This window comes from Oryzias latipes, chromosome 12 (genome assembly GCF_053564925.1).
Source record: "Oryzias latipes strain Hd-rR chromosome 12, Olatipes_Hd-rR_3.1".
Lineage (NCBI taxonomy): Eukaryota > Metazoa > Chordata > Actinopteri > Beloniformes > Adrianichthyidae > Oryzias > Oryzias latipes.
The window spans coordinates 4730878-4752596 of NC_136248.1; the positions used below are offsets into that span (position 1 = coordinate 4730878).

General features: G+C 41.1%; 1 protein-coding gene across 9 annotated transcripts in view; it reads right to left on the reverse strand.

Annotated features, from left to right (window-relative positions):
* whrna (whirlin a) overlaps positions 1-21719 on the reverse strand; it is a 201559-nt gene that overhangs the window by 61343 nt on the left and 118497 nt on the right. For 7 of the 9 annotated variants that reach the window (XM_078955685.1, XM_078955684.1, XM_078955689.1 and 4 more), the window contains exons 4-5: positions 9631-9911; positions 1721-1757 (exon numbers count right to left, since the gene is read on the reverse strand). In XM_078955685.1, coding sequence (XP_078811811.1) covers positions 1721-1757; positions 9631-9911 — 318 coding nt within the window. The remainder of the gene's footprint in view (positions 1-1720; positions 1758-9630; positions 9912-21719) is intronic. The other 2 variants (XR_013659280.1, XM_023960685.2) reach the window with 1 other exon arrangement.

Genomic DNA, 21719 nt, shown 5'->3' on the forward strand with positions numbered 1-21719 from the left:
AATACAACTGCCACTGTGAGATGGGGATTCATTGGCAGAATTTTCCAATTTAGCTGCCGCCGCCCAATTTTTCCTGTCATTGCCGGGGCCACCAGCCCATCTATACAGCCCTCGTCGAGTGCCTGCGCTCCTACCATCTGATTTCTAAAAATCGGTCGGTGGCAGTAGAACGACGACACGTTGGTGGGGGGCGGGGGGTGGCTGGAGTGTGGCAGTCTGAAATCGACTGATCATCAAATGATTTGGAGATCAGAGTTTGAGACCCTCCTATCAGTCAATTATCAAGCTGCTGCCTCAAGAAAATCATCCGGTCACCGTTTTATTTGAACCTTTTCGTAAAACCTCCGTGGCAGCCGTGTGCGGTGTAAAACTGCGAAACTGATCACAAATGCCAACACGTGGCCACCAGCCAATCTTAAAAAACTTCCATGTAGGTCGCTGCACGGTGGTGTTTTGGTCCATGTGACCATAGTCTAAGCTTACGCTCATTTCCCATCATTCTTCTATTAACACACTCTCCAGCTAGCTTACAGCCCCAAGCTATCATTAGAGCTGCAACTAAAGTAGTGAGCACTATTGAAGCTATTCAATAGATCTAAACTAAATACAGTTTAGATCCAGATTCCAGCTCAGATAAGGAAAACAGAAACGTAAAAGGATGTATTTGTCTGACAGTGGATGGAGAATGGAGCAGAGCAGAAAGCCTGTGGCTGTACTTTGTAGCCAACAACCACATGTTTTTTATACGGCATTTTTCTGCAACAACTTGAATAAGAAATACTCAGAGATGCATTTTTCTTTATATATGTCCTCCATCATAAGAAAAATGCTACAAGACCATGTTGAAAACACAAGAAACAAAATTTTTACTAAGGTAGGTCATTAAAGAAAAAAGCTCATTTCATTCATGCCAGGAATGTCACAGTATAAATCTAAAACACTTACCTTCACAAATCGCTTTTTCCTTCATATTTACTTTATTAAAGTGTCTATGAAGCAGGAATCTAGTGTGAGGCTGAACTTCCCCACGTCCCAGTGGAGGCGTGGAACAGATGGCAGCAGATGCAGATTGTTTTGCCGTGTTTGTCTGTGGCATTTTGCCGACTTCTCCCGCATCAGAAAAAAACCTGTGCTCGATGCTTCGTTTCAGCCTAAGCATCAGAGCGGGAAATTTACTGCAAGAATTTGGTTGTTTTGTCGTGTGGATCAGTCTTAACGCCCTAATCCAAGCAGGGAGGAGCATGTGTTTTTCCCAACTTTCCACAGGTGCTACGAGAACAAACCAAATCCTTTTTCTGAGTTACTTCAGTTTGTTGGCTGTGAAGAAATAAATAAGGACTGATTGGAGAGAAAGCATCTACTGCTGTTTGTAGGTCACTCTCAATGAGGTAAACAGGCCCCCCATCCAGAAGCAAATGGAGTCAAATGTGTTTTTGGTGTCTGCAGTCAGCTTTGTGTTTCAGTGGTTTCTTCAGGGTCTTAGGAGCTAAACTTTGCTGAGGAAATTCTGCAGCTCCTGATTTCCGCTGTCAGGCTTCAGTATTGAAAATCAGTTTTTAAATTGATCAAAATCAAATCTAATGTTTTGCATTTTCCACCAATGCTTGCCTCCCAGCGAAGCATGTTTGTGAGCAGCGGTCGACCAATCAGAAGACATTTGATGCTAATAAATGAGAAATGAACCGTACATTCAGAGAAAACCTGAAGTCTTCAGGCTTACCTTTCCCGCTACAGATGCTCCTTGCTCCACCGAGAAGCTGCAAAAATCAAATAAACATGACAAATTAATCACTGAGATACACTCTAGGACTGCCTGAGTAATTGACTTGCTGTTTGCAAACACATTCATCTGTAATGAGAACTAATGAAGCAGATGTGTTTGAATCCTCCTGCAGCAATCTGAACATGCACACTCACATCACCTGGTACCTTTGAGGGGGACAAGAGCTACCGCCAGACAAAACGCATCATCAGAGGAAGTCACAAAATAATTGAATCAGTTAGTTCAAAAGGGGCCCAAGTCCAAGAGGTTTGTTTTTTCAGGAAATGATTTTAATTGCATAGCTTAAAGGGAGGATCACCAAATGATTAATACTTTACCCAGATTTAGCACCAGTTCATAGCTTACAAATGCTATAATGTAAAGCACCTCATTTTTATCATTTCAGAGGACTTGCAAGCTAAAGTCTCTGGACTTGGGCCCTTCTTGAATTAAACAGGGGCGCTGCCATATTGGATAACTAGTGCTGCCATCTATGGGATAAAGCTAAACCCATGCAAGAGAGGCCCAAGTCCAGGAATTCTGCACTTAATGCATTTTAAATGTCAAGCATAGTCAATACTTTACAACGGACTTGGGACTTTTTTGCACATAATCAGATAGTTTTTCCCTTGAAGACCATAGAACAGATAATATCTCTATTTTGAAAAATTGTGGACTTGGTTCCTTTTGAACTAACCGATTCGATTGGTCTAAAGTATTCGTCTGCCACACATCAAACACAAACGTATAAACAAAGCATCGAGGACAAATGCATGAGGCCATCCTGACTGAAGCTTTTCAGCACTTCACTGCTTTGGGTTAGCTTGGAAATCATTTCTGCAAATGGCCATCAAAGCTCATCTGCTTCAAGAGTGTTTTACACACATGGGAAGCAGAAGACTTTGTGCCTTCCAGACATTCTTTAAAGACCCACTCTGATGAAAATGGTGTTTTTAGCACCATATTGTAACAGTTTTCTCATGATGGAGGACATAAATAAATAAAATTAAGAATAAAAATGCATTTTTGAGCATTTCTTTATTCAAATGCTGTTTGAAAACCTTGTAGCGATGAGGTGCTATATTTGGCCACATGCTTCCTGCTCCGCTCCATGCCGATGCATCCATTTATAGACAAATAGATCCATGTACGTCTTCGTTTGCCTGTCTGAGCTGGAATCTGGATCAAAACTGTATGACTGAATAGCTCAGATATTGTTCTCCATTTTTGCTGCACCGGTAATGTCAGGTTGCGGATATGTGGGGCTGTAAGCTAGTGTGAGAGAGTATGAACAGATGAGTGATGGAAAGTAAGACCTGCTTACTCCATGCTGATTATTAGTCCCCCCCCACCAGTCAGAGGCAAATTTCTAATGACCTTCTGCCGCTTTGCAGAAACTATGTCCTACAGCACAGGTGTTTTGATTTTGGCTAAAAACAACATAAACACACTTAAAGGGCCTTTATCAGGCTTTTCTTAAGCCTTTCAGAGTAAATTATATCCATTCTCCGCAGAGAAAGTGGGGGTGTGTATATGATGGCAGCACAGACTTATTCTGGAAGCAGCTGTTTCTCACTTATGTACGTCACAATGTGGGGAACCACTCGTTTTCGTGGATTGAGAGGAGCTGGTGCTCAGAGAGCAGGTTTTTAGAGAAATGCTCAAAAATTCTGGAATGGATCAAAATACCACTTTGGGGTCGTATTTTGTTTGGAGTTGACATTATAATACACTTTAAAGCACAAAATAGTTGATTTAGCATGAAATAGGGCATTCAAAAGACCACTCGGAACGCTTTTGCCACACATCAGAAGATGATAGGAGTGGGACTTTGAATAAAGTTTTCAGCTTCAGCATAGAAATGCATGTTGTGGATCAGGAAAATATCAGTTTTTTGGATTTTCCCCCAGACTGAAATGAGCCACAGGGGCACAAACTAAAACCATCAGTTCTTTCTGAACAAGAACCCAATAACTCACAGGTTAGAAACAAGATCTTTTAGATGACAAGTGACTGAATGAAGCTCTGCAAGTGCATGCAGGACTTTTAAATCACTTCATGTGAAATATGCAAACCGTGGTAATGACACAGTAAATCTCACTTTTATGCAAATCTTATTTCAAGCTGAAGCTCCTAAAGCAAGCCAGCTTTTAACTTAATTACAAACTTCTGATGCATTATTATGACTCCAGAACTAGGAATGTGAAGCACAGGCATGGATTCATGCTCTTTAACAAGTTTATGCCTTCTGAAGATCATCACACTTACAGAAAATGAGAGGAAAATTTGTGTTATCAGAGGAAAACTTGTGTTATCAGCAAACACAAACTATTGCCAAATTAATCAGAAAAAAACAACCTTACAGAGACTCTGCTTCATAAAAATGAGCAAAGATCCAAAAGCTTAAGTGTGTTATCACATGTTGAAATCTGAAGCAAAAGTTAAAATGTTCATATTATTTTTAGACGGAAAAAGAACACAATCTTATTTTATTGTGTTTTGAATGAGACAGATCCTAAAAGTGTTTCAAAACCCTTGTGATAAAGACGTGCATAAATATTGGAGTGATGTGGATGCGGCGGTTTTAAACAGACTCTCTGAGCAGGAAAAGTTTTTGTTCGCTGGCATTAGCAGAGGAAGAGCAAACCTTTGCTCAGCTGCATGATCTCAGCTGTGTCCCACCACAACAAACATAAACCCACAGAAAATTGAGACGGGGCGAAAAAGAAGACGAGGAAAATACAAAGCAAGAAGAGATTGATGTATGGAAAACTCTAAAGGTCGTGTGACAGCCACTACGTTAATACTGCGCAATTTCCGCGAATGAAATTTCGGTCTTCCATGATGTGTGATATACGTAATTCATAAGCGTTTCTTGCGTTCGTCATTTGCCGACGTGCGCAGATGCCTGTCAAGGGTTTAGACCGACATGACTTTCCGTGAATTGGGTTTTGAGTAGTTCAAAATATTTAGTCGGTTGAGAATTACGCAGTTTACGCATATTTTACGTAGTTTATACACAATTATTAAGTACATTTTATGCCACTATGAGTGATTTTTGCAAGATGCATACTCAAATGTGTGGCTTATTATGTTAGAAACACATGACTTCCTGTCTCAATCTCCGGTTCTGTTTTGTTCTACTTGCTGTCGTGTCTTGTGTGCAGGTTGGCTGGTTCTCCTGAAGGGCTCTGCTTAATTCTCCGTGAGTGGCGCACAGTTGCCTGGACTTTGGGTTACTTTGTTTGAGATCTGTTTAAGTGTCTCAGTTTCTGCTCTCTGTGTCAAAGTGTTGCTTTACTTCAGTCTGTTGTCCTGGTATCGTTGCCGGAGTCATGCTGTTTTCCAGTCCTGTTACATTTGTGGAGTTTTTCCCACCTTGATCCAGAGTTCTTTTAATAACTCTGGATATTCCCTCAACCTTGTCGTCTAGTCCTGCATCGGAGTTACCCTAAAACACTGTGAGACTTTTGACCGTTCAACGTATGTCTAACTGACTTTTCGTGCATGAGAAAAAAAATCCAGACAATCACATAGTCAGATTTTTAAAGAATTTATTTGGACGTTTTTGGTGGAAAATACGTCTTTGGTCACCCTACAAACGAGCAGGATTTCTGGCTCTCACAGACCCGTAACTTCTTCTATAAGAGGATCCTCTGTCCTCCACTCATTACCTGTACTAATGGCACCTGTTTGAACTGGATACCTATAGAAAACACATCTGTCCACAACCTCAAAAAGAATCCTGCAGTACCAGACCTGCCCCCTGCTTAAGCCAGTACATGCTCATGCCTGTCTAAAGTTTGCTAGAAAGCATTTGGATGATCCAGAAGAGGATTGGGAGAATGTCCTATGGTCAGATGAAACCAAAATAGAACGTTTTGGTAAGAACCTACTAATCACATTTGGAAGAGAAAGAACACAGGCCTACTGGAAAGCATGGTGGTGGAAACATCATGCTTTGGGGCTGTTTACTCAGCAAAGGGAACAGGACGACTGATCAGTGTAAAGGAAAGAATGAATGAGGCCATGTATTGTCAGATTTTGAGTGAGAACCTTCCATCAGCAAGGGCAGTGGAGATGAAACATGGCTGGTTCTCTCAGCATAACAAAGATCCCAAACACACGTTGCCCGGGTAACAAAGGAATGGTTTCGTAAGAAGCGTTTCAAGGTCCTGGAGTGGCCTAGCCAGTCTCCAGATCTCAACCTCATAGAAAATCTTTGGAGGGAGTTGAAAGTCTGTGTTTCCCTGCAACAGTCCCAAAACATCACTGCTCTAGAGGAGATCTGCAGGGAGGAATGGGCCAAAATATCAGCAACAGTTTGTGAAAACCTTGTGACTTAAAGACTTAAAGACTTAAAGAAAACGTTTGACTGCTGTCTTTGCAACAAAGCGTATAAAACAAAGAATTGAGTTGACCTTTTGTTATGGACCAAATACTTATTTTCAACCATAATTTACAAAAAGATTCTTTAAAAACCAGATAACATCAATTTCTGGAATTTTTTTTCTCATTTTGCTTCTCATGGTTGAGAGACCTGTGATGGAAATTACAGGCGTCTCTCATATTTTTGAGTGGAAGAACTTGCACAATTGGTGGCTGACTAAATACTTGTTTGCCTCACTGTATAACTTTTATATCATGTATATGGTGCACGTATCATGTTGAAATTACATAATTAATGCACAAATCACTATTAAATAAGTAATAAATAATCATGCACGGTTAATGTATGATTTGGAAAATTGTGTGAAGGGTATTTAAATTGGCCGGTCTTTCACCTCCCCATTAGTCCGAGCCGCCTTTGGATACACATCTCTGTAAACGAGTTTCAGAAGAGATCCTCATGAACCCCCAAAGTGCTGGTGCTCATTCTCCAGCAGCACAATAACCAACTAGTCCAGCTCCAGCAGCTCCTGAATTGGAGGCAGAGGAGGAGGACAGGAAGACAAAGAACAGTAGCTGAGGCCATGGATCGGACGTAGAGTTCTTTACCTTGATTTACGTGTTCTTAACGTGGTTCACTTGTGATACATCTGTGAAAATTTCACGAAAAGACTACACCTTTTCTCACTTTTCACTTTATCTATTTTCACATATGACCAATTTTTATTGAAAATATATGTCTAAGATGCATTTATTGGCTGTGTGAGACAGCCTTAAGATCAGCATAGTGCTGAGGTTTTCCTTTAGATCGCCTCCTTCAGAGATCTTGATTCAGATGGAAGCTTCATGAAGGTTTTTGACCCCATCATGTCTGATACTGTTGGTGTTTTCTCATGGGGTTGGTAATAACTTGGACCAAAACAAATTAAATCTTTTTAGCCCTAAAGAAGAAGATAAAGCAAGTGTGGGTGACCGAAGCAGGAAGGACAGCAGAGCACATGAACACAGGTTTATTAGATGGATTCTGCAGCTAGTAATGAATGAATTAATTCATCTTCTAAGCCATTTTGTTCCCTGTCGGGGTCACGGGAGGCCATTGCGGGCGGGATAGGCAGGGGACAGGTTGCCAGTCTGTCGCAGGGCCACAATCACACACCCCTGCACACTAACATCCACAGCATGTCACCAGTTAACCTGAGAAGAATGTTTTTGGACAGTGGGAGAAATCCCCAGGCATGCACGGGGAGAACATGGAAACTCCACACAGAAAGTGTGGGACTTGAACCAGGGGCCTTCTTGCTGTGAGGCAACTAACCACTGCGCCACCTTTTGCAACTACTGAGAAGAAAACAAGCAGTACAGTCAGTCGGTCAGTCAGGACGGCCCTCCCTGATGAAAACAAACAAACAAAGCGACCCAAACATGCTGGCAGTCAGAAAATGCCCCCACCTCAAACCCCTCCCACTGCAAACTAAAAACGTACTTTTTGTTGGTGTATTAAAGTCAGCCATCCATTTAGTTTTACAGTTTAAGAAAAGGCAGTCTCTCATTAAAGCATCGGTTTATGACAGATTTATTTACACCTCTGCATATATTTATGAACCTCATGAAGTGCCATCATGTTGCATTTGTAAAAATGTTTAAAAAAAACATCTGGGAATGTGGAAACACCAAAAATTATTTTAAAATGGTCACCACTCGACAGCATTTACAGCAAATTGCCTAAAAGTGTTGCCTAGTGTTTATGAAAGTTATTATTACAACCATACATCAATTAAAACAATGTCTGAAACCAACTAAAAGAAAATTTCCGATATTTAATCCTGTTTTTAAGAAACAAAAAAGCCAAATCTATTCCTCAACCCACATCCTCTTCTGGCAAAAATGACACTCTGGGTAATATTTCTATTACTATATTGCGATTTAGAGGTAAACAACTATTGGGAATATGAGTGAATTTGAATGTAATTATACTAACGTGTGTTCATGACAGATGTGATAGTGTCAGAAGATGGAGAGGAGCTGATTAACAACCGGATGTTGTCATTAGAAGAGGAAACTGTTCTCACACAGAAGGGAACTCTTCCATCCATCTGCGCTTCATCTAAAACACAAACAGCTGTGAGCAGACAGTGGGTGGAAGTGGGTGTGGGGGGTGAAACCCCTGCAGATATTCGTATCCAGCATCCTTTACGTCAGAGAACCAGAGAAATCCCGGTTCCGCCCCGCCGCGCTGATGCTCTGTGCGCCGTGGAGCGGATGAGGAGCTGTGACAGGCTTTAATGGGGCTGTTAGCGCATTAGTTCCAGCTGATGAGCAGCAGAGGGGATGTTCAAATGAGGAAGTCTGGCAGACCATGCTTTCATGGACTAGAGTCCTCGGAGTGGACCAACCTCTGACCTCCTGTGATGGTGAACAGCTTTTTTCTTAAATATTTTCTGATGGACTCAGTCAAATATTAACCATGACTTTTTCCATAAGAATAATGATGATCAGAAAGTACATTATTTAAACATTTGGGCTGGTGGTAAAACTGGATTGGATCAGTCTGCCTGATGTGAGTCTCCTCCGAGTTTCTGTCTGGCTGCTTCTTCTTCTTCCTGCATCTCTGCTGTAGATCCAGACAAACTCACTTAGCTCCTTTTCTCCTCTGCTGCTCCTGCTCTCAGTTGCAAATCTTTCATTTTTTTAGTTTCAGCAGAGTGGAAGTAGTTCATTAGAAATTCACCTCTTGTGGGCAGAACTGTTGGGGCAGAGCAACCCCACCCCTATTTCCCATCATCCATTTGTTTACATCCTCTCCCACAAGCTTACAGCCCCTCACAGACCCAATCTAACGTTACCAGTGCAACAAAAATGGTGAGCAACGCTGGAGCTATCCAGCTGTACAGTTTAGAGCCAGATTCCAGCTGAGACGAGGAAAACAAGGACGTTCACGGTCTATTTGTCTGTAAGTGGATACATTAGAATGGAGCAGGGAGACTTTGCCCTGGCCAGCATATTTCTCAAACTGCATTTTTTCATCTGCTCCTGATTCACCACAAGTACATAAAGTACATAAAGTAATACAGAACATAAAGAAATACTCAGAAATGCAATTTTTGACTTTTTTTTTCTTCATATATATATAAAACACCACTTTCATCGGAATGGGTCTTGAAGCTTTTTGATCTCCTTTGCGGTCTCTCCTCTCAACTGTGTTTTGTGCTTTCTTCCTTAACTCTCCTCTTTCATGCAATAAATCAATTGTTCTGTTTCTGTCTTTGTTCCAACCGTGTTAGGAACGGACAAACCTGAGGTTATTTTTGGCAATTCCTGGTGTTTTCCTTCTTTTGTTGTGGATTGTGTTTTGTTTAAAGGATTAGTTGTTTTTAATCATATATATATATAACTGTTGTTTTACTTCAACTTTTCTGCATCAGAGTTCTTTAGCATCCTCCATCTCTACACCTGCAGGTCTTCAGAATGTGGGGGCTCACCTGGCCATGCTGCTGTTGGCAGAACTCTCTGCGATCTGCGAACTGGCGATCCACTTGGTCTCTCCTACAACCGTCCTGGCGTGCGGCAGGCGGCCGACGTCTTTCACCGTCATCATCAGGTGCCGTGACGATTTGAGTACCTTGACGGCGTCCTCGTGCGGGATGCTCAGAAAGCTGTGGCCGTTTACCTCCAAGATCTGGTCTCCGACCTGCGGGGAAGGAGTGGAAAGAGGGGTGGTCTGAAGGGTGGAGAAAGGTGGCGAGGGCGGAGCAGGCAGAGGCTGGCACATGTTCACAGGTCAAAGGTCAGAGAATGGTAACGGATAGAAGTGGGGAAGATGTTTCATGAAATTTCTGTGTGACAACACTCAGACCTTTTAGCTTCCATTTAAAGTTTTTGTACATGTAATTCCACTTTTTGGTAAAGTCTAGGAAGAAAGCGAATGTGTGTTTGGTCCTCATTTGAGTTGTAATGGAAACTGTTTTCATCATCTGAACGAAACAAAGTATTTGTTTTTTAAACTTCAACCTACAAAAAGACTAAACAAAAATGTGAATGAAAAGAAAACTGACCATAAATGTCAGAAATAATGAACATCCAGTCAAATATAAACTCAAAGAGCCAAATTACATAAAGAACAAAAGGGAGAAAACTGTCCTGAAGGCGCTGATCCTAATCGAATCGTAAATATTCGGCAGTTTAGACTACGCTGACTCTGTTAACCTTACCTGTCAGCATGACTGTAATAAATTAACCGCAGAGGACAGACTAACCAATCCCTCTCACAGAAAGCAGCGACTCACTGGAGTTTTAAATTACTTTGTCTGGCATTTAGATGTGTTTCAGTGTTTAGCATTTTCTGAAAGTTCCAGAATGTCACTTTCTGCCTCTTCTGTTTTATTCTCATTTTCCTCTGGTCAGCCAAGCAAGCCTTCCAGCTGTCGCTGTGTTCTCCAGGAGCGGCTGCAACCACAGATTAAAGAGATTTCATCACCTCAGCTTCTTCTCTTCACCAACCAACCGCTGTTTTCTTTCATAAAAGCAGGAAATGCCTGATTTAGTAAATTTGGTTTGTGACTTTCATGAAAGCAATTCAGACTCATTCCAAAGAAAAGCACAGAGGTGTACAGCGATGTTTCCCACGCCTGGTTCTCAATAACCCGCCTTGATTCAGACCAGACAACTAGTCACGAGTTTTGAACCACATGAATTCTTAACTTTGGGTCAAAAGATAACACACAAACGATGGGGGGTAATATTTGATCATCTATGTTTTTATATTTGTGAGGAGGGGCAGCTGACCGAATGTCACTGTTTGAAAGAGTCCCACGGTTCAGTTCTGATAGGATCAAAGTAGTGGGTGGTACGAGCATAAAAACCGTCTTTTGACCTCACCTTCCTGCCAGCAGCGTTGCCCCGTTCATGCACTTTTCTCGCATGAGCCGCTGCTTCTGCAGAAAGACTGACACGGGATGCAGGCCTCTGCTCTGACCTGACTGTCATTTTACATGTAAATGCCCCCACTGAGCCATATACTTTAAGGGGAAGTGCCCAATAAGACAGAAGGTTTATTTAATGTCACAAATCAACTTTGACATCCTTATTCAACATTTTCCTGGTATGTTTTATTGCAGGATTGTCGTAATTTGTTATTTCTGCGAAAATCTTTTTAGCGCAGCTTCTCCAGCTTTTAGACTTTTTTCGAACACTATTCCTTATCTTCTCTGTAAAAGCGATGTTTATCCAGCTGCCTGTGTCAGCGCGTCTCTTCAGGAGAAAGGAGACGCTGCTGGGATCATTAGAGTGTGTACAGGGGGAGCAGGTAATGCCTGCCATCATGAGAGATTCAGGAGCTGAAAGAGCGTAGAAGATGCATTTGTGCTCTCCGAGAGAGCTCCACAACACTCAAAAGGCCTGGAAAAGAGGTTTTCATCTTCTTGATTAATGGCTGCACTTTTGATAACTATTAGAGAAACCATGTGTGTGCGCAAATTAAAACCCCTGCAGCACATGTGAGAAGGTTTATCGGTCTGATCAATAATTCATTAATAATGCATATATTTGTAATTGTGTTGGAAAAAACAATAAATGATCAAAAGCTGTTTAAAACAAGCAGGTTAAATTTTTAACTAAATGATTTAGCCTTTTTTTTACTTTTCATCCATCCATCTATCCCTCTTCCCAGAGAACATCCTGGACTGTCCATCCTTTTTCCTCATTTTAAGCAAACCTGAACTTCAAATGCATCTTAAAAACCGAAGAATGTGATCAAAAGGTTTAGGTTGACTTCTGTAAGGGAGCTGCAGCCTCAGACAAATGCAGATAAGCAAGATTTTGCATGCTCACATTTATCATTTTTTGGGTAGTCAGAAACATCTATTTCAAACAGAAGATTTGCAGCATTTGCATTTGAAATATTTCAAACATGAAATGTTCCAGTTTTGTGTCCAAAACTTGCTTTCCTCTTTGTAACCTTTTCCTTACATATAATCATTAAACCTGTGAAAGTAGACACATCTAAGAAAAGAGAACAAAACTATTTTTTGGTAACCAACACGCACATGAAAGTACATTTTTGATTATTTTGTTGTCAAATGCATCTGAAGTTTGTTTACTTTTAATGTCAGATTTTACAAAACCCTAATGCACTTTATAGTTCTGTGTATTTATTACTGGAGTCCTCACAATTGCAGTGAAAAATAAGCTAATTCAGCTCAGTGTGAAATGGCAGCACTTTTACAAACACAGTTTGAGCTGAAATGTGAGTGTATTAGTGAAGACGGGCTGCTGTGAGGTTCCTGCTGGTCTGATGTTGGACCTCCAATGTTGACATGGAAACGGCAGGCAGGATGGTGCAGTTGTTTCATTGATAGGACTTTTGTTATTACAGCTGAGTTTGTCCTCTGGATCATTTTAAATTTGGTATCTTTTAGGTTCAGGTTGTGTTTTCAGGTTTTCCGTTCTCTCTGGTCACACCGGGTTTTGCTTAATCATCATCCACGGATGTTTCAGTTCATCCAAACCTTTGGTTTCTGGAAGTCCATCAGGTTCTTCCTTCACCCACTTTGGCGATGCCACTTTTGGTTCTCTCACAGTCTTGGTTCTATCCGTTTATTTTCCACCTTACACTCAAGATTATGTCCCAAACTCTTAGAAGTCCCACTCTGATCATCTTTTGATCTATTGTAAAAGTGTTCCCAGTGGTCTTTTAATTACGATTACACCATTTTTAGCCAGAATAAAATAAAATAAAATAAAATTGTTGTCGTTTTCTAGGACATAGTTTCTGCAGAGCTGCAGAAGTTCATTAGAAATTTGTGTCCGAGTTGTGGGTGGAATCCTCTTCCCCCCATTGCTTACAAGTCTTTGTTTATGCACTCCTCGCTAGCTTACAGCCCTTCACAGTCCCAACCAAAAGCTAAAATGGTAAGCTATATCGAAGCTATCCAGCCGAACAGTTTAGATCCAGATTCCAGGCCATACGTGGAAAACAAAGATGTTCATGGATCTATTTGTCTATAAGTGGAGGCATCAGAATGGGGCGGAGTAGGAAGCTTGTGGCCAACCCAGTATATTTTCTACATCACAAATAAGCTATTTTTTAAAATGGCATTTTTCGTTCTCCCCTGATTTAAATAGAAAACAAGCTAAATAAAGAAATAGTTGGAAACTCAATTTTAAGCTTAATTGCTTTATATCGTTCCTCCATCATCAGAAAAATGCCACAAGAACATGTTAAAAACACCCAAAACACAATCTTTAGCAGACCGGGTCTTTATTTTTCTGGTCGTCCGGCCTCGTGGCCATCTAAGATCTTCCACATCCACCTTTGACATGAATCATGGCAGCACCTTTGGCCTACTGAGCAGTTTGAGCAACACCAAATCCTTCATGCTGTTTTTCTTTTAAAGGCCTGTTGGGTCTTTTAAGTTGTTGTGTGACTGAGAAGCTTCGCCCCCCTTCCCTCCAGGGGTAAACACCTGTAATTATATATAACTTGTCAGCAAAGCTGGAAAGCAAATGATGCTTTTTCACATCCAGACTGCTAAAGCTGAGGTCATTGTTCATGATGTGTTTTGTGCACTGGATCTTTGGTGAAAGTTTGTGAGTTGGTGTCAGGCCGCCATGCCCCGCCTCCTCAATGCAGCTCCAGCAGGAAAAGAGGAAGTGTGGAAAAATCCTTCCAGCTGATGATTCAACGCTGGGGCTCAGATATGAGGAAGCTTGTGAAGAGCAGCGCCTCTCAGGTCATGGCTCATCGCCGTGTGACTGTGAACAAGCATTTGTAACTGTGAGGCTGCGACTGCCACAACACTTTGGAAATGTCTGCTACTGACACAAGTAGGACCATAGCTCTGAAAAAAGGGGATTGTTCACATCCTCTCCATCGGAGACTCTGGTTCTGAAAAGATTCTGATTCCTTGAAGAAAAGCAGATAAAAAGGTGTGCGGACATGTGCCGTGTTCTCAGCAGGACTGACTGGTTGTTGGCATCTGCTTCACTTGACAAATGAATACAGCCTTCATTTAGTCTCTAATTACACGCTGATTAAGTTTTATAACTCTGCAAGCTTCATTAAAATCCTCCCCTTAATTACAGAGGAACAAATTAGATAACGACAATAAACAGCATTAATCTTCCAATAAATCTCTTTATTATGATAATGTGTCAGGGCTGCAGACGATGGTGAATGTCACCTCCACCTCCCCTCAGACGGGGACCTAACCTTAATACATGCCTTGACTTCATTTTGATAAAGACACATCCCAACGATGGGAGGGTTTAATGTGTGATTCGGGTCCCACAGCATCAGTAATCTCAGGAGCACAGCCTGGCTCAGAGGCCCAGCCGGGTGTGGTTAAAGGTGAATCACTTGCCTTTGGCGTCATTTAGCTGCTGCTGACGCTCTTCCTCTCCTCTCATTAATCTGCTCCTCCACGCTCCCCTCCTCTGCCTCATTATACTTCTATTTGAGAGTAGATGGGCCCTGTCTTGACTTATGAGCACTTCTTTCTTTTTTGTGATCAATCCCTGCAGAACTCGTGGGGAGCCTTCATGGCGATTAAACAACAACCAGTGACACCCCGTAATAACAAGGCATTCTCAGCACACAGAGGAAAACAGATCAGACAGCAGATTGTTGCCACCAGAAAAAAAACCATAAACTGGAACGTCCAGATTTCAGGAAAAACCTTCTCTCAAAGAGAATCCCTGCTGAGGATCCATCAGAAGCGGGTGGAAGACAAGCGCATGTGAAGAAATGAAAACATGAAAGGGTGGTCTCATCTCAGATGATTTCATATCCTCTGAGCTAAATATAATAGAAATAAGAAGGGGTGGGTGAGGATTTGGCTTTGTTTCGCCCCAGTCCTGGGTAGCCTGAGTTTACAATAAACTCTTTTTTGGCCTTTTTTGTTATAGTCAGAAAGTCTATAGTCTATATTTGATGAAGACTTTGGATGGAGATGATCAGTTTTACACATCTTGTTGTTCTATGGTGGATTAAAAGACAAAGAAAGATCCATGAAAGCTGCATGAAGCTCAGTTAACCACGTGGATGCTGGTAAGCTGCTTGGCACTAAGATCTAATCTGGATTCTTGTTTACATGTTTTTCTTCAAACTTCTACAGTTTTTAACTAAAGTAGACTTGAAAGTTACAATTTAGGGCTGAGTCATGGAAACTTAAGCGGTGCGATCAAAGCTTGGCCCCCCGTACGAGGTTGACCCGTATGGGTGATGCAGGTTTTTGAGTTGTCCAGACCATGGTGGGTCGTAGAGGGGGACGGACGCATCTAAAAGAGGGGGGGAGGGGGGGGGGGTGTGGGCTTGTACGCCCACCTTAAGGGACATCATGGAAATGGAACGTATTGGTCGTGCGAGTGGTAAGTTTATCGTGAAGTGTTTGTGCGGACAATGTAAGTAACTTATTATGTACAAATGATGCAGTTGTATGAAATTCTTTTACACCACATGCTAGTCATTAGTGAGGTGTTATGCATCCCCAAAAAATGTCCATCAACATTTTTGCTCCACTGTAGTCCACCAGGCTGACCTATTTAGGGTTACCCATTTTTTACCTGCAGACAGCCCCCAGTCCCCCCCTAAGGCCAGTCTATATGCTAACTTTTATGCTTAAGCTAAAAGTTAGCATAGAGCCACAAAGCTACCTGAGCTGCTTTTATTTTGAAAATCTCTGAACATTTCTTTTTTAAAATAAATGTTCAGAGCCTTTAAAGTTTTTTTTATTGCTGCTCAACAAAGTAAAAATTCAGGGTAGACGCAGGTCTGACTCTGGCAGCAGAAGCAGAAGATAATAAATGGATGAAATGTCATCTACATCACGTTTGAAGGGATCAAACCCTTGACAGACGTGAAGGAATGAAAACAGGTCGAGGATAAGAAAACTCAACGGTGGAAAAAAACAAGGTAAGAGAAAACAGACGGCACAACACTGACAACTAAAAACCAGAAAACGTAAACAGACAGATTACAGAAACTGACAGTTAAGCTATTGAGAACTGGACTGAGTGACTCCTCCCCCCTGCCGTTCCAAACAGGAAGTACCCACTGGCTCCAAGAAGCCAAAATAAAAACAGCTATTACTCAGTCATTTTGTTTTTTTAAATAACTATTCATGGTCTGCTATGTTAGTTTTTCTAAATCTTAATGTAATCCTCACTTTTATTCGTGATGTTTTTTCTTCAGTACAAGTAATTTAAGTTATAAACTGGCCAGTTTAGATGCCTCATAAAAAGTATGTTCAATATTCAAAGAGTTTGATTGGCAGATTCTCCTGAGCCCACTTTCAAGTGGTTAGGGGTGTGGACTTCCAACAAGTTCACTCCTGATTGGTGAGAGTGCTTGCCGCTCACTGACATCAGGCTCCCACATGGTGGAGAAAAATGCTGCTTGGCTCTGTGTCAGTACAGTACAGTTAAACTTATAGGTTATAAACCCTTTCATAGGTTACATTCTGATGAGTATGAACCCAATAATATTAGTGTGTTTGTGTAAAACCAACATCTTTGCGCTTATAGAACTACTAGAAGATGACAACGTAAAACAGGCTTTTTAGCTCCAGAACATCCTCAGCTCTGATCAAGTCTTCAGGATATAGACTCCAGGAAATGACTTTCAACATGACTGGAAAACAGGCAGTAAATCAGTGAACCCCCCTTCTCAAAAAAGGAAAAGAAAAAACCTCCTTCCCAGCTGTGCTGTCTTGTAAAGATTCCAAAACGAAGAGGAGTTCTCTTCATTTGTTGACGGATTTAAATGCAAATTAAAGTGCAGCACTTGGCAAGTGCTAAGTGATGAATCATTTCCCCCGTCGTCTTCAGCTCACACTAATTGCTGTCAAAGACTCTTTTGGCTCCGTGGCTGCAGCTCCTTTCCTCCTGCTTTTCTGCTGTGGTGCCACAACCCGAGAAACACGGTTTGCAAATGAACCCTCTTTCCGAAATATTCCATTGGCCCCATTGATGGGATTAAAAAGGACTGTAGAACCAGGCAATGAAGAAATTGTGATAAGGAAATGTGGTGTAATGACAGTTTCTGTGACTTTGAAAACCTTGTGGTAATAATAACCCTGAACTGCTGCAGGCATCTGAATCACTTCGGAAAATTCTGCTTAATTGATGCCTTCAAAGCAGGCAAAGGCTAAAAAAAGCCACAGTCTTTATGACTTGCAGTATCCAGGGCTGGAAATTTCATTAAGGAATGGCAGTAAAGGGGCCAAAAAAGCACTGAAAGACCAAGAAATCTTCCTTCAGGGGCTATGAGGAGCCGTGCATAATGCTGCGTTCAGCAGTGACCCATTCCCACTGTCATTCCAGGGGCATCACCCTCCTCATTGTGGCAGCCTGAACCCCACAATCCAATGAACATTTTCTCCACAGACAAATCCAAGAGGATTTTTTGCCAACAAAGACTTTTATATTTTTCTACACTGCAAACTATTTCATATTTGATTTTTAGACATTCAAGACATTTTAGCAGTTTTTAAGTGGTTCATGCTCACCACAGTCAGGTTTTCGTCTAGGATCTAGAAAAAGGAAAATTACTATTAAAAATGAAGTAAAATCTGTTTTGCTCCAAACAACAGATAAACTTGTTTTAACTGAAATTTCACTGTAATTATCGGTTTAATCGTAAGGGTTTTATTTTGTAGTTCAAAAAAGACTGGCATTCATTGTCATTATTTGGACACGGAAATGAAGATTTATGTTCTAAAAATAGTGCTATTTTTAGATTCTACAAGGGTTTATTAATATTGGACCAACTCCACTAAGATGGCATTCTCATTTTGTTCACGTTGTTCTAAAATGACTTTCTATTTCTAATATCTCCACCCCGACGAGTCCGTGCCCACTGGCACACTGCTCCCTGTCTGCTTTATCCCTCCTCCTAACCATCAGTGTATTGATTGACAGATGTCTTCCACTTATCTTAGTGTCAGAATTTAACTTTTGGATGTAATATTTGTCTTTCTAGAAAGACTACTAACTTTAGGCAGTTGCACTAAAACACCAACTTCATGCCAACACAACATGATGTTCTGCAGAGATGCATGCATACATTCTGTCACAGGGTGCAGTTTCCTTGACTTAGCGTTTCTGCCATGTTTGGTTTTGGAGTTTTCTAGAACGTAATTCTCTAAATTGCAAACAGCAGAGGATTAAATATATCTGTGAGGTCTTGTTATCTCCCCCAGCGATGGACTTCCCCAGCATGAGCAGATGTAGGTCAGTGGTGCAGCTGAGCCTCATGTGCTGCGGTGCATTAGCAGCGTAGAAAACAGTTATAGATTATTTTTGGTGCTGATTCGTATCCGTGATCTTCAGCCTGAGGTAATTTCCTGAAAAAGTTCTATTCATTTATCAAAGTGAAAAACACCAGCCATTGAAGACATAATTGCATCCCTGTGTGACCCGACCCACAGCTATCAAAGCTCTGCTTCACTCTCTGAGTTTGAGTTCTTTGGACGGCCTTTTCGGTTCACTGAATGAAACTAACCGAAGTGCTCATGCTCAGGTCGGGTTGAAACTTTTATTTTAGCTCAGAGTCACAGGTCAACAGCTTGTTTCAGCATTTAAGCTCTCTAGTGTCACACAGTAGTTACATTATCTTTATTCTATGTTATCTGTAAGGTTTCCTTTTTCAATTTTTTTTGCCTTTGTTTTTAGTTCAGACTAAAATTCTCTTTATTGAGATTAATTATTTTCACAAGATTAAAGGATGCTTTAACACTTTAGGCATATTACTTTGTATATTCCACTGAGAAAGCAAGTCATTTTATTATCTTAGAGAAATTGTATTTCTCAAGTTGTCTTCATGAGGTGCAGCTACAAAACTGAATTTCCTGCTAAATGTGTGAAAAGTTAACATGTTTAACTGATCTCTGCAGAGGCCGAAATTTGATGAGGAAGTAAAAAGCTGAAATAGTACAGTTATTAAAGTAACTGAATGGCACATCATAAGCTAAAAAAGACAGCAAAAATAGTAAGATAAGTCTACTAATATTGCAAAAATTGTCTGATTAAAGATTAAACTACAAAATTAGAATGGTGGGGGGGATTGACAGATTATTGTCCAGTCATCGCTGGGCCCCCGGCCCCTGTCAAGGGCCATCGTCAAGTGCCTGCGCTGCTATCAGTCAGTTATCGCACTGCTGCCTTCCTGCCATCCGCCTGTCACTGGTCTGCCACCACGTGACCTCCAAATGTGCCCAGGCGGCCACTGCCCGATGTCAGAAAATCATTCGGCAGCCGTTTAATTTAGGATTTTAAAACCTCAGCTGGTACCGCGTGGCGTGTAAAAATGTGACTGCCGCCCAATTAAAAAAAAAGTTTTATACCAGCAAGTTTTGATACATTTGACAGTTAAAATGTACAAATATTTCTGACAAAGTAGAATTTTTCCTGTTTATGTTACATGAAATTAACAGTTTAAAAAAAGAAAATTGCCATGCTGTTTTAAAGTATCAGTCTAGTAAAGTCTAACTTCTCTTTCCTTGGGTATAGTTCCATTTGCCATTTGCCTAATCCTGCCCCCATCGAGGACTCTGGCTCTCTTTGTTTACGGTGTTGATTTGAAACTGCATTTAACTGCAGGTCTGGTGGAAGACTTTGACGCCTGTTGCTATTGGCCTGTGTGCCGCTTTAATCAACTCTGGTAAAAACATGCATCTGAAGAAGAAATTGATATCTTGGAAAAACATGCAGTCACACACGTCAGTCACATAAATTCTGCCATCGAAACTCTTTGAAACTGTCGTCTCAATTTACTCACACATTCTGCAAATTATGGGCCAATAAATTTCCTTCAGATGTTAACAAGGACGGCTTCTTAGCGATATTAACATTGTTTACATTGAGGAGATAAAACTGGTGAAATTCCATGGCTGTTGCTGACTGCAGGTTTGAATTTGCTCACACTCCTGTGTTGACAAATGTCTGTGGAAACCCTGGGCTTGCCTTAAAGCTGACCGTGAAGAGCGTTTTACTGATGCAACTCCAACAGCACTGATTCAGCCAAATATGCCGGACGGATTCTGTGTGTTAAACCCAGACGGCGGGCATGCAGCACATAGACTGAAGAGCCTGTAGCTCAGATTAGAGTCACCTCCAGACTGAGAACTTTCTGTCCTCCCACCATTAAGATCATATTTATTAGCAGATGAAAGTTTAATGTTTCTTTCACAAAAAACAGATGCTGAGCGAGGTTCTTTTATCGTCAAATTCAGACTTTGGATTATTCAGATCAACTGTTATCACCTTCTGCACGTTCCAGCTATGATGAAATGTGCAGAAGGAGCCTTCTAGAGTCTAGAAGACCCCTTCTAGACTCATCTGGAAGGGGCAGGAATGCTGAATATGCCCCGTGTGGTTTGCAGACAGTCTGGGACAACCCTGCAGTTCTACCAGTTTGATCGCTGTATGAAAGTCTGGCCTTTAAAGTTTGAATCGTTGACAAAAATTTCCTATAAACTCTGAAATACTGAGGAGTGAATAACAATCACTTCATTCCTTTACCCTCTGCTGCTCATGAGACCTTTCTACTTTGTTTCTGCTTCATTTTTCAACTTTTAACCTTTAAGTATCAGAAAAAACCCCAAATCAAGGAGTCCACTTTGTGACCAGAACAAATGATTCAGCCTGAAGACACTGGTGTTTGGTCCACTCCCGTTTTTCCAGGTTCTGTGGATTTTTGTTCACAGCGTTTACACGTATTTGCAAACTGATTAAATGCTTTATCAGTGGGTGTTGGGGAAACCTGCAGGGAATATGAATAACAGCTGTTCTGTTTTTCTGCAGATGATTCCCTGCATCATCATCTGTCACACAGAGACAAATGCAGAGGACTGAATGCTTTTTTCTGGCTGAAGCTTCAAGGTCACAGCAGCTAACTCGCAAACTGACTCATTGAAGACCTCACAGGTCACAGTGTTCAGTCCGTGTCTTTGGTTTTAAAAAAAACAATCACCAGGTTGTGCTGAGTTAAAAAAAAAAAAGGATTTCAGCCTTTCAAGACCGCTATTGGTGTTTTATCTGGATCCCCGACCTTCCTCCCTCCTCCACTCCATCATCATTCCGTCATCTTACCTTCTCGGTTCATCTCAACTCACGCCGCTGTCTAGAAATCTCAGTATGGACATTAAGTGGGTTGGTTGCCTTTACTTTTTTTGTGAGTGCACTCAAGGAGTTTATTATTTTCTTCGAAAAGAAAGAGAAAAAATTGGACTCAGGTACCTACTGAAATATAGCTTTTTTTCTGAGATGTCAGTTTTATTTGAACCTCCTTTTCATGTCAGTGGCCACTCGTTTTTTTGTTTTGTTGTAAAGTGTTACATACAAGAAATTCACATTCAATTGAAACTGAAACTCAGTTTCTGCAGACTGTATTTAATTTGATTTTATTGTCTGAAATAATGATTTATTTCTCGTTCAACTGTTATTCGTAGTATGACTTCTTTGGGGTGGAATATTCCAAGCTAAATAGTAGATGATATGACAGTAACCAATCTCCTGATTGAACCTAGAATTAGAGTAACTCCATTTGAAGTTATTCAGAGCTTCCACACACAGC